The 16,094-nt window shown below is 39.9% G+C and overlaps 1 protein-coding gene and 1 long non-coding RNA gene across 3 annotated transcripts in view; one reads left to right on the top strand and one right to left on the bottom strand.

Annotated features, from left to right (window-relative positions):
• Positions 1 to 7,017, bottom strand: part of LOC307039908 — a 60,158-nt gene extending 53,141 nt beyond the window's left edge. The window contains exon 1 of the long non-coding RNA XR_013808359.1: positions 6,877 to 7,017. This is a non-coding gene — a long non-coding RNA (uncharacterized lncRNA). The remainder of the gene's footprint in view (positions 1 to 6,876) is intronic.
• On the top strand, positions 2,798 to 15,675 carry rgma (repulsive guidance molecule BMP co-receptor a). Of its 2 annotated transcripts, none has more exons than XM_079682346.1 (4): positions 2,798 to 3,288; positions 7,380 to 7,495; positions 10,200 to 10,717; positions 12,833 to 15,675. In XM_079682346.1, the coding sequence occupies exons 1-4, from the start codon at positions 3,275 to 3,277 to the stop codon at positions 13,532 to 13,534; spliced, it is 1,350 nt and encodes a 449-aa protein (XP_079538472.1). In that variant the 5' UTR covers positions 2,798 to 3,274; the 3' UTR covers positions 13,535 to 15,675. The 2 variants fall into 2 exon arrangements, with proteins under 2 accessions (XP_079538472.1, XP_079538473.1); XM_079682347.1 differs by lacking the exon at positions 2,798 to 3,288 and adding an exon at positions 7,072 to 7,189.
• The last annotated feature ends 419 nt before the right edge of the window (positions 15,676 to 16,094 follow it).

Raw genomic sequence — 16,094 nt, 5'->3', positions numbered from 1 at the left:
CCTTGCATTGAGCTCTAGGGGCACCATATTACATTACATTACATTACATTACATTGCATTTAGCTGACGCTTTTATCCAAAGCAACTTACAATAAGTGCATTCGACCAGGAAGATACAACCTTGAAGAAAACAGAATCATATAAGTACATCAGGTTTCATAGAGCTGATGTTCCTCCGATAAATTACACTCAAGTACATAAACCACAGTAGGCCATGGAAAAGTTAATAAAGTGTATAAATAGTGAGAATGTATTGCATAATCTGAAATGTCCCTCGAGAGCTAAATGAATGATTTGGTTCCTTTAGGCTGTAATTATAAAGAAAACTAATTGAGAATCAGATTTTTTTTAAAGCCCAATATAATATGATAAATACAATTAGCCAATCCTCACTACTGAGTAGATTAAATCGCTTACATGGTTAATTAACAAAATAATTGCCGTTATCAATGTATGGACTTATCTTTTCATCTCTATCAAAGGTTACATGTATGAAATTACCATCAACTCCACATGACAAGGGAAACTATGGTTTAAGTGTTGAAAAGTTAACAGAGAAAACTACATATTTCTTCTGGTGACACAATTATCACAGGAGGATGTGTCTGCATAATCTCAACCGGTCCATCTAAAAAACACAATGCAGTGTGACACCTCAGGAAAAAAAGGCTGAACGCACCATGACAAGCTAATTGTTATGCTGTGGGAGTTCAAACAGCAACGGGAAGGTCAGCAGGAGCACACAATGTTTACTAATCTATGTCTCACTCAGAAATACTGCCATCGCTGACTAGTTTCTCGCATGTCTAGTCATCCACCTCAAACATCTGGTGAGCGGTTGAGACACATTTCTTATACGCACAACCATTTGCTTAGCACGAAAACCTTAAATTATCTGGACCGAGATACAAAGCTTTGAAAAAAGAAAAAAACATAGTTCAACTGAATGAGTTTTCAGTAGGCTGGATTTATGCTTAACTGGTGATCAGCATCTGAAATTATGGTTATTTTTGTACAAGAAGACAGTTAAGGTTTAATCCTACAGTGGGAAAGTACAGAATGAGATGGTCTGGAAAAATCACCAAAGTGAAGCAAGATTTAAATACATTTGCTGAATTGACAGTTTGTGGTTTTATGATAAATCATATTGCAGGAATCTTGCAGCAACTTTATCCTATTCGCGTCAGGAAAGTTTGAGTAATAACCATCAGTAAGCTAGTCTTTTATATATTCTTTCTATATCACAAGGTTTCAAAAACAAATGTCTCCACCAGGATCAAGGAGGTTTTTTTTTTTTTTTTTTTTTTTTAAAAAGGTCTCCCAGAAATGTTCTGCTGTCTAGCAGATTTGTCTTCTGTTTCTTCCTCAATTTTTACATTTTATTTTCTGAGGCAGCCTTAGCTTTACATATTTTCATAATGGACTACATCACAGGCTACTAAAGAAAATCACAAAGAACCCCAAGGTCAGGCATTACGGAATGCTTCTTTAATTTCAGTCTGTAATAGTTACATGGCTGACTATAACTGATTTGTTCTGTAAAATGGTGCAGCAGACACTGAAACACAACACAAAATAACTGTGTTTTTCAAATCCAGTGATAAATGTAAAGCAGATCTGTTGGGTTAACTCGCCTCAGCGAGGCAGCAAGTAGACCAGCTGTGTTTGAGATGGGGCCGGAATCCGGCACCTCCAAAACCATTCTTTTCACACCGGGGCGTCACTCTTTCATGTTCTTATGTTACATCAATGCAAAATATGCTGCCTCTCAGTGGCCATCTGGAGAGGGCAGGTCTGGGCTGTGATAGTAAACGAGCAGATTACAGGGGTCAGAATCTTACTGGATGCACCAAGGCATGATGTAATGTGACAGCTCAATCCGGCAGCTGCATGCTAAAGACGTGTACGACTCCAGTGTTGATCGAAGGTGAAATCACAGCGGTTTTAACCATCAGCTCTGCATTTCTGCATGATTCTGCATATCCAATACCCGCCTGACAGACAGTGAGAACACCGCATTGGTCATTGTGCTGCTTCAGTCAGAAAATCTCTCCCCTCCCTGGTGTGATGGATTTTCCTGATCACAGAGAAACTGGAGCAGAGAGAAACAGTTATGTTGAACCATGGAGTGGAGGTTGGAAAAGCTGAAGAGGAAAGGAAAGAGGGGGTTGTGGTGGTATTTTCCTGCATGCCGTCTGATCCTAAAACACAGGTGCAGCCCCCATGCAGCCCTCTCTGCCTTTGAGCATACCCCCACCCCCTCCCCTCCCTGCTGCAAAGCGTTTGTCCACCTGATCCTCCATTAAATCCTGATTATTATGGATTTGTCTTTTTCCAACCTGTAAATTAGAGAGTGTGCTAAAGGTTATCTCTGGTCATTTAGTTCTGACAATTGTTGTTATAGGTTAGAAATTCAAAAAGTTATCAATGTGTAAATTAAGTAGCAGTTTAAATGAGTTGTAAACACTTGTGTGTGTTATAATAGGTCTAGAAACTTCTATCTTGATCTTGCAGAAGGATTCTGTAATAAGGCAGAGAATGGGGAACAAATCAACAAAAAGACATGGGAAGCTGACATGACATGGGTTTAGTTTCACTTGCTTGTGACAGAAAAATAAGACTTCACAACTTTCAAGTCAAATGTTTAGACCGTAATATGTGGACTTCTATCTCCCAAAGAGAGAACAACTAGCTGGAAAACAGGGGGGGGGGGGGGGGGTTTGCAGCTGAGATTTGGGGCTCCCAGTGGCGTCATGCAGAGCCGATCATTGTCTCTCTCACACTTTCTAACTAGCCGTTTCACAACATCCAGACAGCGAGCCGTACGCAGCAGCAGCAGCAGCTTTGCCCTCAGGGCTTCTCTCCCCGACGTCGACCATAACTAACAATTTGGATTCACCGCGCGGATGAGGGCAATTACTGGACTTAATCCATCATAATGTCTGCTTGCCGATCGATCGATAGTCAAATGAGTTTAGCAATGGCTGCAGAGATCTGAGTCCACCCCGGGTGCGAGAAGTGGCTTGCTTAAATGAATCCCAACTCACAAGAAGAGAAGCAATTTCATTTCAGCGAGAGGCACATCGTTGGACATCATGCACAGACGGGATTTAACACTCAGAAAGCCACTGAGTGCGTTTGATTTCGGATTACATTGACACACAGTACGAGGTTTCTTTTTTTTAAAGGGGGAGATTTTTTAGGAGTGTGCTCCCTCTCACTCCTGTTCGCTGTCCTCCGGATTCCTGCAGAACTCCAGAGTCGCGAAGAGCCCATGCAGTCGCCAAGGTTGGTTTGGAGACTTATTTTGAATTTTAACTAACATTATCTGAGTTCATGTTTACGCAGAAGTCTTGTCAGTTTTTCGTTCGCTTGCTTTGGTTTTAAAAACTGTATCTATATGTCCTTAAATGTGTCTACTTTACTACACGATGTTTGCAGTCAGGAGAGCTGCAATATTAAGAATTCGATCCATTTGCTGGTGTCAGTCAAATGTGCATAAACACTGTATTCACTTGTGCCGTTAGATATTAAAGAATGCAGCAATATTTAATTTACCACATTTCTAGGGTTTTTGAACAATCTACTTCCCAACAGAAATGCAGTTGTCCATCTGACATGCATAAAATAGTATCTTCTTTAGAGCAGTGCAACAGGACAAATGCGCCTGCTGGCTGCAGATTTAAGCTACACCTTTTAAATCCTAATTGCATGACAGCATGTAATTAGACCAATAACCGAGCTGTCCATAAAGCTCAAATTTAATGACAGGTTTGGTTGTCCTCATAATGCCATGTGCGTTTGTGTCATGATTTGAGGTTTCATATCAGAGCTCCTAACAAGCGCCATCTGTTGGAAAAGAGGCTCAGTCCTCAGTGACCGTCAACAAAGATGCAATATAATAAATGTATGCTATTGTGCACACAATTTAACATCAATACGAGATGAATATTACTTCATTACAACTAGTTTAGTATGGAAATGTGAGAACTGTGTGAGGTTTGGCAAGTATTAGAGATTTAAAGCAGCACACCTTTAAACGTCATTACCTGCTGGATTAATGGAGATGTTGTATTGTTATCAGTCACTTTTACCTACCACACACAGCATGTGGAGAACATGATGTGCTGGATGTCTATATAGATCCTCATTTATACAATTGTTGTCTTTCCACTACATGGAGATTTAAACCCATACAAGTAAACTAATCTGATTTAAAACCAATCTATCTTATAATTGGTTGTTCATTAACTATTATCCAATGGACACAATACAGCTGATGGCATGATGGACACTTGATGAGCAAAGCCTATGGAAGAGAAGAGGTCTAACCTAATTGTTATGGTGTTGTAATGAGTCTAATTCAATTAGCCTTTGTAGTGAGAATTTGGTCTGCATATTATTTCTCTATTAACTATTTGGTAACTTTATCAAATGTAAGAAAATGGTCAAAATGGCCGTCAGATTTCAGAGCTCAAGGTGATGTCTTCAAATGGCTTCCTTTGTACAACAAACCGCTCCTAATCTGTGGACATTTTATTTAAAGTAAATATGAGCAAATATATAAAACAAAGAAACACAGTGAATCCCTGCATTTGAGAGGCTGAACCGGAGACTGTTTGGCATTTATGCTAAATAAATTACTTTTCCGATTTATGTTGATTATCCATATAGTGGCTAATAGTTTGTTGTCGATCGGAACAAAACAATTAACTAAATAACAGTTGAAATGATAAAAATAAATCGTATTTTTAAACAAGGAATAAATATCCTAACCAAAGAAATGGGTCATGGACTTCTAAATAAGTAATTTTCCATTGATGTAAAAATTAATCTCAGAGAAAGGCTATCATGCACACGTAACTCTTAATGTCCATTACTAAAGACGAAAGAGCTTACTTTGAACAGAAATGTATGCAAATTAACTTTTGATGATGAATGATTGTTAATAAAAAAGACAATTCATAAACCACTAATTGGCTAAAGATGTCTTAGTCAACCAAGACATTAACACAGTCAATTAATTGACAAATAATATGAACGTGGTCATAAAAACCCATGATACTGAATAATATTCAGACATGTTGCACCTTCGTTTGCAAGCCCACTGCAACAGGTTTCAAACTTTCAATCTGCAACAATATTTTCTAGATGTGATATACACATGTGATTTTGAGCTTTTTAGGAGACTAAATCAATCACAAGATATCTGCATGAAAAGCCCTTATAATGTCATTCCTGAGTTTGGTTCTTTATCCAATGTTGCTACTAAACACCAAAAATATTTAACAGTTCATCAAAACATATCACAGAGCAGCTTGTGCCTTACAGCTGCAGTCATTCATTTCAGATGGGAATGTTAGGTATAGAGTTGGGAATGAGTCTTTCCGGGGCCACCCTTGTTGAAAACATGTGTAGGCTCAGACCTCATTGTACATGAACGTATCCATCATCCACGAGAGGGAAAGCATTCACAAAGACATTCAACGCTCTATGGAAAAATACTGTACAGCAGCCGGCCATCTTTCTGATAGAATGTTCCTTTAAAATCGTAGTCAAAGTCAGAAGTTATGTGTCATTTGTGCAGCCTCAATGGAGGTAGTATGCATTTAAGAGTAGTAGATCATCTGCTTTTCGGGCCAGTAAAGGAAATGTCTCTAATCCTTTAAGCCAACATGCCAAAACTACTATCTTACAAGTCCGGCATTTTTATCACCACTCAAAAGACAAATCACTCCTAGAGCTGCCTTTTACGTTGGCTTTGATAACTTAATTTACTGATGTGACGTTTAAACTGCAGGTATGGTTTGCAAGTTAAATACATGCTGCTGGGTTAATGGAAAGTATTGCCATCACTGAAAAGTAGAATATTTCCATCAAGCACTATAGGTTTTATTGAGAACACACAGATGATGTTGAGTTTTATATTATATAATTACAGGCATAATATTTCACAGTGGCTTTTTAAATGTTCAAGCTAATGTTCTTTACCTTTTTTCCTTTGATATTTGGTTTGATTTGATTGATTATGTGTTGAGGGTTAAATTTACCTTGCAACCCTTAAAATCCATGTGTTGCTGGTATTTTCCTAGCTTGTAGTTTGTCTGATAGTCTGACACACTAACTATTGGGTGATCAATGTCTCAGGCAACAGAAAACCCCGTTGGCCACTCTTTTGAGAATTGGTTAAAATAATTGGCTATGGTTCTACCTTGTCAAAACTACAGTGAGGATTTTATGCTTTACTTTGTCATGTATAATAGTAAACTAAATATATAGGTTTTGGCTTCTTGGCATGATTAAACAACCAAATTGAAAATGTTAGTTTTGGCTTTGGTAAACTTTGATTGTCTCACATTTAATAGACGAAATAAGTAATAAATAAAACAATGAGCAGATGTATTGATAAATAACATAATAGCTAGCAGGCAGCCCTTATAATAGAACATCTTGTTCAAATGTCAGATATGATGTGTACACTTGGTGAAATATTCAAACTGGAGACTGCATGCGGGTAGTTTCCCCATTTGATCAAATTGGAATGTTCTTCAGCACCACTTTTGTGTACATTTTCAACATTCAGTATGACACATTTGGCATCTTTGGAAACATTGGGACCCCCACTAGAACATAAATAAACTTGTGTAGATGTTGGCTGCACTGGGTGAGTTTGATTGACCTACAGTGGTGGGTATGAGGGGTTGAAGAGGTTAGCTTTGCTTGTAACTTCAATATTAAACATGAAGTAAGTTGAAACCTATTTTTAGGGTCCATTATTTATACAAGGCTATGTGTGCTGATATGAACGGTAGAAGCACATTATTAACAGCTCTTTGGGAATAAACGTGGTGTTGTTTTATATTGTAGGTAGCTTACCTCCTGTTTACATGCTTAGTGGGGGGATACCACTGCTTTTCTCTCCAGGTTTTTCCTTCAGAGAGAGGTTATTGTTGTGATCTCCGCAAATCAAGCCCCTTTTACACGGCGTTGTGCACCACTACTTTGTGGGCCGCGAAGACGGTCGTCGTCGAACAAGTCTGCACATTGAGTTGTAATTTGAAACTTGGAGAGGGGGTTTAAGGGCAGAACAGGCCGATGTGATTGGCTCAGTGTGTCCGCTGGCCCGCAGAGGCTGCACCTTGTCGACACTCCCCTAAAAGGAAGACGGATTGCCCGGCTGCTCTCAGAGGTTTGTCCCGCACTGCGAGTTAGCTAGCGTCCCCGGCTGTAGCCGCACGGTGCACCGAACAACAACAACTTCTTAAAGATAGTAATGAGAAGACGGGACCGACTCCAGGCCCCTTTTATGGACTTTTCTGTGTGTTTTCACGGCGGCTCTAACTCTTCTCCTCTGTCCTTCCTTCATCGGGTTTGACCAGGGAGAGGAGTGAAGTGCGACCCCGAGTTGGATGGATGGTTATGGGGAAAAGAGGAAGACCCTCGGCGCTTGACGTGTGCAGAGTCCTCGCGGTGTTTCTCTCACTCTTCCCAACCGGTAAGATGCCTCTTTTTATACTTTTAAATGAAAACGTTTTTTAAAAAACCCACACGAACATGTTTTTACCATGCATAGACTGTATATACATGTTTAAACTTAAAAGGTTTACCAAACAAAATGACAAGTTAAACGTTATTGTCGAAACGTATCGTTGTTTAACTAACTACTTTCTCAACGTAGGCTGCTAAGTTGCTTGGTAAGGTCACAATTTATGAGCCGATATATTTAACTGAACAATGGAAGAGTAGAGTTATACAGTGGTGGAAAAAGTTCCGATTCTTTACTTAAGTAAAAGTCAACAAATACCACACTGTAAAAATACTAAATTTCAACTGAAAGTACTGCATGGAGAATGGTACTTAAGTAAAAGTCGTAAAGTACGATTGGGAAATGTACTTAAAGTATTAGGATTAAAAGTCAAACTAAATTTTTTAAATATATATTTTAAACCAAAATTGCTGCCAATTAATTTCCTGTTAACCCACTCAACTTACTTAATGTTTGGTGGTTTAATCTAGATAGCCTACCAAATAAAACAAGTTATTCCTAAATATTGTGTGTCAAAATCTGAATTCATAAATAAATATGTGAAATACATTTTTGACAAAATATGCTTCCAAAATGTATTAGAGTTGAGTTATAAAATGAAGATACTGGGGTAAAGTACAAGTATCTAAAATGTGTACTTAAGCACAGTATTTGAGTAGATGTACTTAGTCACTTTCCAACACTGTTACATAGTGCACCTAAAAGAGTGGTTTCTGCTGAAGCTTGCATTTAAAATAAAAACAGCAAAAAATGTATAATTTACCGCAGCAAATCAGTTGGTTGGTTACAAATTGCACATATTTAAGCCAAATTGCTTACGTGCAAAAGTCTGGAAAAGGTTGAAAGTTAGGAAAATATGACACCAGGCTTGAAAGTGAAGAAGAATGTCATTACTGCACAACATTTGACTAGTTTAAGTAGCCTAGTTGTTGTCAGGCTTTTATTTCACAGGACGTTATTTTATTAATGGAAGACAAAACAAAGTGAGGGGTCTTTTGGGGGCTGTTGTAGCCCTCAACCCTTGTTTTGTTTGGGGGATGGTGCATGCATGCCTCAGTATTTCACATAGCTCCTTGAAAGTATCTGTGTTTATTTTTTACTTTAACTTAGGTCATCTTTTTAAGGAAGGACTTTCATTTAAAGAAGTGTATTCACCCATGAAACTGAAAACCCCCCGAAAGAATTCCAAGAGAGTCTAATTACTTTTACTTTTTAAACTGTATACCCCGGTTATCTAGGCACTTTATTTTGTTTAATGTATACCAAGTTTATCTAGGCCCTTTTTATTTTTCTGTTTGATGTGTCACACTGTAGGACTGCGAGAAACGATATTTCGATATTTCTGGATGAACAACATGTAGAATTCTTGAAAATAAAGCTGACTTTGACTTACGCTTAAATGTGCATGCTTAACAGTTTCAAGTCCAGCATTAAAGCTATTTAAAAAAAAATTGGGGAAAAAGTCATGTGAACTGCTGCAATGGCAGTGTGACATCATATTAGACATCCCCATTTTTGTGTTTAAATTGACTTAATAAACTTGTAATTTAAGACTGGGATGATTACAGTGGGTTGGTTACTTTCTGCACTGGGAAACCCTCATTCAGCTCACCTTGCATGTGTGCCAAACCCTTATCAGTTTTCCTCTAAAGTCACTTACCGTCAAACAACAAGGTGCTAATGCACTGATAGCTGAGATCAAGATTAGTTTATTGCCATCTATCAAATGGGTGGTAAACGGAGAGGTGATACGGGGGTTGTAGAGAGCTGCGGTGAAGCTTTCAGGAGGGATATTGTTTAAAGTGTGACTTCAAAGTGTTGATATGACTCCCCCCCCCCCCCCCCCTTGAGACACTGGGAAAAACCTCTCACTGCCTGTTTAAATTAATGCTTTATTAGTCAAAGGTAATACTATTCAAACATGGTGTGGCAACAGGGCATCCTGAAACATGTTTGAAGAACATTTGTGTTAATAAGTGGCCGGATGTGGAAATAAAGCAGGAGACAACAATCTAAGGTCAAGCAGCATATAATCACTAAAGGTGTAGATTAGGACCCCAAAAGGCCTTTTCTTACTTTACATGAACCAAAAGGGTGTGAAAGGTCAATGCACTTCTCTACAATACACAGCAAAGTTATCATATATCCTGGTTTACCCAAGGGAGGTTCAGACCTGTGTTTTGTTCACTATTTTTGAAAAAAACTGGTTTTGTTTGTTTGTGTTTCATGCTATGGAAATGTATAGATTTGTGTAGCTATAGATATTAATTGTCGTTTTCCAAGGTGTACCATCACAACTCGGCAGCAACACATAATAGTGCATACGCTTTTTATCCTTTCTCTCGCATTAAAGCTTTTTTGACAAGATGCCAACTAGTTAATCTACAAAACAAATAATGTGACAAAGTAATTACTGCTGTAATGTAAGAAAACTTCATTAGACACTGCAGCCAACGATAGCTGTGTGAACATTCATGATTCGTCAGATTTTTTGGTTTTAGATTTAGTATTATATATATCTGTGTTACTAAACTACCATCAATAGCAGACTACTATTAATAACTTTCCTGTGAAACTATCATGTCTTTGAATAACATTGTGTCCATCTGTTTTGCTTCTTGTGTTAAAACTGTGCCTCGTTCCTCCTTGACAGTGAGCCTGCAGTGTAAGATCCTGAAGTGTAACTCTGAATTTTGGGCCTCCACCTCGAACTCTGGACCGGAGGAGGAGTTCTGCACTGCGCTGCGAGCGTACAACAGCTGTGTGCGGCGGACTGCACGAACCTGCAGGGGGGACTTGGCGTACCACTCTGCCCAGCATGGCATAGAGGATCTAATGAGCCAACACAACTGCTCCAGGGAGGGGCCCACATCCCAACCACGTGCCCGCACCGCACTTCCTCCTCAGCCCCCGCCCCTCACACCTGACAGCCAGGAGCGCTCAGATGGCCCGGAAATGTGCCACTATGAGCGCAGTCTCCCCCGCAACACGGCTCCTCCCAACTACACCCACTGTGGCTTCTTCGGAGACCCACACCTCCGGACATTTGGCGACGACTTCCAGACGTGTAAGGTGGAAGGAGCCTGGCCGCTCATACACAACAAATACCTGTCAGTGCAGGTGACCAACACTCCTGTGGTGCCGGGGTCTATGGCCACCGCAACAAGCAAGGTGGGGATCCTTTAATGGTGTCCTAAATTGTGGTCCAATCAGGCAACACTTCTATTGGTCAAATAGAGCTGCATCTATACAATATTTCAAACTTCCATGGTGACATAAGTCTTGTTTTGTTCGACCAAACTTAAAAATATTCCAAATCACATAAAACGATAAAAATGAAACACATTTTGTCAAATCAAGCAAATTTCACCTCCACAATCAACCGAAAATTGCTTTGCTAATATTGCAATAATTAGTTTATCCTGGAAGTAACTTATGAATCATAAATGCCTAACCTTTGCTCGTCATGCTTCTCAAATGTCAATTTAAAATTGACATTTGGTTTGGTATTGACTGGAGGACTTTTGCTTGGGTAAATAATTAGCATTCGATAATATTTCCTGATATTTTCCAGGCTAAATAATAGTTTAAATAATCATATGTAATTGAAGTGATTACTTGCACCTTGCTGCATTGATTCACCATGTTAGTTGTTGGTGACTTCTGCTCAGTGCTGCTGCATGGAAACCTGTAGCCGCTCGTGTTTTTGTTTGTGCGAGTCTTTTCTTTCATGTGGTCTGTTTGACAGAGAAGCTGCTCTCACAAACTGAACTCTGGTTAGTGTTTGGATGAGATCCATAATGACAGATAACGAAGCCAAACACCGCTCAATTGCAAAGATCTTGATAAGCTTTATAAATGATATGTTAGTGTTATAACAGCAGTTCTGCGTCAAATGTTAACATGAGGCTCCATGTTCACTTTTCTCTGTAGACGGCTCAGGCTGATGCTTAGCCTACTTACAGTGAAGTCTACACACAGAGCACATTACAGTTAGACATGTTGTGTCTGCAGGACTTTAGATATTTTCTCTACATTATGATATATTTTCCTTCATAGCTTTATCAGCAGTGCATTCTTCATTATTGTTGTTTTGTTTAATGGTGCATTGGTTAGTTTGGATGGCTGTCCCTGAAATGCCTTTCTAGTAGAACTTGAGGTCAAAAACAAAGAAGTATTTGTATTTGGCAAGTTCAGTTAGAGTTGTTCCAGATTTGGCAACGTTTTGACAGCAATGATTGTGGACCTCAGCCTCGTTGCAGAGTATCATAAGTTAACTTGTAAGACTGAGTATAAAAGGACTTTGTCCTTAATCACATTTGTAGAAAGTACAATTTTCTGCAATCAAGGCTTCTTAATGATACTCTATTAGGCAGTTGTGGGGTTTTGAGCTTTTAAAGTAATGACATTTTTATATTGCTGTTCTTGGAAGCCAATTAGATGTCTTTTTTAAGATCTTGATTCTGGACAAAGGGAAAACAAGGCAGCAGCCAATGCCACCTGTGCAAACATGGCACCCTCTTCTAAAGGACTTGCATTAGCTGAGCTCTGTGCGGATTCGCTACAGCAAATACAACTGTCTGTTTTTTCTACCTTTTTCTGATGAAGGGATAATAGAGGCATTTTAGTTTTGATTGTTTTCATTTAAAGCCAGCGAAAAAAACAGAAGTTAATATAGGTGGGAAATGTTGGCAGACGGTTGGCTCCAATTGAGACAGAACTGAATTGTAAAGCTAATGGAGTATTTTGTAGACCCCCTACTCTGTCTGACAGTCCCTATGTTGTCCTGCTATGGCTGCTCTGACAATGGCTCATGGTGTCTTGATGAAACCGAGCTCTGCCCAGCCTCACTTAATTAGCTGCAGAGTGTATCGCTGCGTCCTGGCCCCGCTCCACTCCCCGCAGCATAGTTCTGGGGTTCACCGGCAGGTTTTCAGCGCTATGAATGGATCGCCTTTGTGTCCGCTGACTGAGGCCTGATCTTACATGGCCGAGACTCGTGTTTTTTGAGGGCGTTTACCTTGGCCTCCCCCATGTTGAGCCAGTGCTGAAATATGACACTTAAGTGGAGTTGTGGTACATATTGAACAAACTTGTTCTTAATGCAAAAGTTTAAGCACTTTCATTTTTTAAATCTGCTGCTAATATCTACTGCAGTTAACAAGGATTGTGTATATAAACCTAATTACATGGCATACTTGCATTTGTAAGGTTCATAAAGGCAAACGCATATGATCATTTAAGTTGAATATTAATGACTTATCTTTTTTTTCTGTCCTCCTGCAGCTGACAATCATCTTTAAGAACTTCCAGGAATGTGTGGACCAGAAGATGTATCACGCAGAGACCGATGAGCTGCCGGCTGCTTTTGCAGATGGCTCCAAGAACGGAGGTGATCGCCATGGAGCCAACACTCTGCGCGTGGTGGAGAAGGTTCCCGGGCAGCACGTGGAGATTCAGGCCAGGTACATCGGCACAACCATCGTGGTGCGGCAGGTCGGGCGCTACCTGACCTTTGCTGTGCGGATGCCTGAGGAAGTTGTGAACTCTGTGGAGGAAGGAGATGACCAGGACTTGTACCTCTGTCTTCACGGCTGCCCGGCCAACCAGCGCATAGACTTCAGAAACTTCAAGGCTCGGTCTGCGGAGGCCCAGAGCACAGGAAGGCCCCGCAGCACCGCGGCTCAGGGCTTCACCTACCAGTCTGCCAAGGCCAAGTGCAAAGAGCGGCTCCCAGTGGAGGACCTGTACTTTCAGTCCTGTGTGTTTGACCTCCTCTCCTCTGGAGACATTAACTTCACAATGGCAGCCTACTACGCCTTTGAGGATGTCAAAATGCTCCACTCCAACAGCAAAAGATACCACATCTATGAAAAGGACTCTTTTTTGAATAATGCGCCACAGAGGGGCAAAGATTTCCTTTCACTCCTCCTCCTCAACGTCCTTGCTGTCTTATTGTGGATTGAGTGTTGCACAGCTCATCTATAATCCCTTCACAACAGGATCCTCATGGTGTATCTGTCAGTGAGTGTTAGAGTGCTCTGGTTCTGTGATGTGACTCTGAGTCTCATTTTAGTAGTGTTGTCGTGTCTGGACTTCAGTCTGATGACCAGACGAGGTCACCGTGCTCCCCACCTTTCATCACATGTGTTTAGCTGCTTCATAGGACTGGTCTTTGATGAGAGCAGCGGTGAGAGAGCCCGGCTACTCCAGAGCTCAGGATATCCACCTGGGATTAAATCCCACATTCTCACCGGGCCTGCATGCCGATGGGAAGCCGGACAAGATGATCTTTTGCAGAAAGAAGAGTTTGCTGATCCTCCCTCTCCTGATCCACTCATTGGTGCCAAGCCAGTGAAGCTCTCCGTGGCTCATGTGGCGGGGCAAGGACCTGACAGGGGCTTTTGTTAACCTAAGGCCAGAAGCAGCTCTATGTTTGATTAGTTTCCAGCTTTGGAAAAGCCTGAGCCTTTTGGAGGAAGCACTCAGCCAAAAGGATGTCAGAGCAGCGTCTCCAGTTGTCTGCTGTGGAGATTAATGGTCATATTGTTTGGTTGTGTTCGTGTGTGTGTGGGAGAATTCAGAGTCTGTGGTTAATGTTGTGTGTTTGTGGGTGCAGGAGTCCCTAGAAATGACAGAACAAACCTCCAGTGGGAGGACTCTTTCCCATGTCTTGCTGTTGCACCCAAAATCTCCGAAATAGAAAAGACGAGGCTCCACAGTCCTGTTAAAAATAGCCTCTGTTAGCCTAGTAGCAAATCCCTTAAGGGAACTGATAATAATAACTATGTTCTTCTTCAGTGTCATACGGCCTTTCACTCCATTGTTTCAGCCGACATGTTGATCAGACAGTGTTTTGTGTTTAACGTCTGTAATGTGAATGTAGTTAACATGAAAAGCAGAAGAACAACCTTAGTTAAGGGCACTCATAGCGTTTACAGAATGTAGATCAGCCAATCCAACTGAATCACCTCTTTGATAGCATTTTGTGAATTGTTTCTCCAGTGGTGTGGATACTGTTAGTACTAGCTATAAAGAGGTCACCTCCAGTCAGTTCAGCTTTTGATGGACTATCAGTGTGCTGCTGAGCTGTGCGTAAACGATAAGCATGTGTCTGTAGACATGCTTTCATGGCTTAAGTCATTGCCAAAGAACAAGCCCTTGTGCCAACATTTCCCTTGCATCTGAATTTCCATCGTTCAGTCTTAAACATTCACATTAGAGGGATTCATAACTGTATACAACTTGTGTTTGTGGTTGATTACAGTACAGTCACGCTGTTAAAGCAGCATTAGTTCCCCTTTGCTTTTCTTGTGTTTCATGATAACACTTTCCATTGAACTTTGTCTCTCACCTGCAGTATCCACTAATGTGTAAGTCACCCTGTAGATACAGTTACTACTCGGGCACAGTTTCACAGTCATTTCACTTTTACACTGAAGTATTTGGCAGGCCTTACTACTGCTATTTGGAACATGTATTGGTGCAGTTTGACAACAAAAAAAATCATTTAAAAAAAAAATGATTGTAATGTTGAATCTTTTGTTAATAGCTGTAATTTGTGTTGTGAGTTTTACAGTATATGGTTCTACACGTGAAATGTGAGATTGTACATATGTTTTGTGAGTTTAAATTTGTATATTACCAGTTGTGTTTTGAATTTATCACTCCTGTTTTTGTACATCAATGTTTTGGTGAATGTGAACCTTTTTTATTTGAAAGGGAATTTTACAAAAACATGAACACCACAGAACAAAATACTTTTGATTGAATACAGTATACTCACTTACTGTAGTGGTTGTGGAGAAAGGGATACAATGCCGGCTGTCATTACTTTACATAAAACATGCTAAATGCAGCCCACCTTATCTAGAAAGGGAATGTAGGAACAAATTATGGGGTGTTCATGTTTTTGAATTTAAAGCACTTTATGTTTTCCTTTCCATTTAGCTCTTATTTCGTTTGTAATTCTGTGTCAGACTTGTAATGGTAGAAAAGAGTTTTAAAAACAGCTAAATGGGAAATGTCAGAAAGATCAAACTGTGTTTGTATGTAAAGAAAATGTGGTGCCACACGCCAGCTGTTTATAATGTAAATTATTTATTGAATAAAAGAAAATGTCTTGTTAATGATGTGTCCTCTTGTCTCAGTGGGAGTTATGTGTTGGCAACCGTCTCCAGTGTTAGACTGCCCCCTGCTGTAGAGACGTAGTGATGCATGTGAGCAGATGCATCCGTTTTTGACTTAAAAATGAAGAAGTCTTTGGTAAGAAAATATACATCTCCTCTAAATATTAAAATAAGCAAAATGTTTCATTAGCAACATTTAAGTGAAAGACAAATGTGACAAAGGATGATCATGCCTAGCTCAGGCAGTGAATCATCCAATAGGACTGCTTCATGCATACCTTGTCATTAAGGCATGCAACAGGAAAGCTTTATATACAAGATAATTAACCTGAAAAATAAATAAATGCTATAAAAATATATGCAATTAGTTATTTTGTATAGGCATCCTAAATTGGTTACAGTATAAGAGATATTTAGAG

This window comes from Notothenia rossii (assembly GCF_949606895.1).
Source record: "Notothenia rossii genome assembly, chromosome: 5".
NCBI lineage: Eukaryota > Metazoa > Chordata > Actinopteri > Perciformes > Nototheniidae > Notothenia > Notothenia rossii.
The sequence above is the reverse complement of the archived record's forward strand: the minus strand, read 5'-3'. Positions and strand labels throughout refer to the sequence as shown.

Bases quoted from the DNA above. Each gene is read 5' to 3' on its own strand.
- rgma (XM_079682346.1), top strand. The intron at 7,496-10,199 runs GTAAGATGCCTC...CCTCCTTGACAG, and splicing joins TCTCTCACTCTTCCCAACCG to TGAGCCTGCAGTGTAAGATC. The intron at 10,718-12,832 runs GTGGGGATCCTT...GTCCTCCTGCAG, and splicing joins TGGCCACCGCAACAAGCAAG to CTGACAATCATCTTTAAGAA.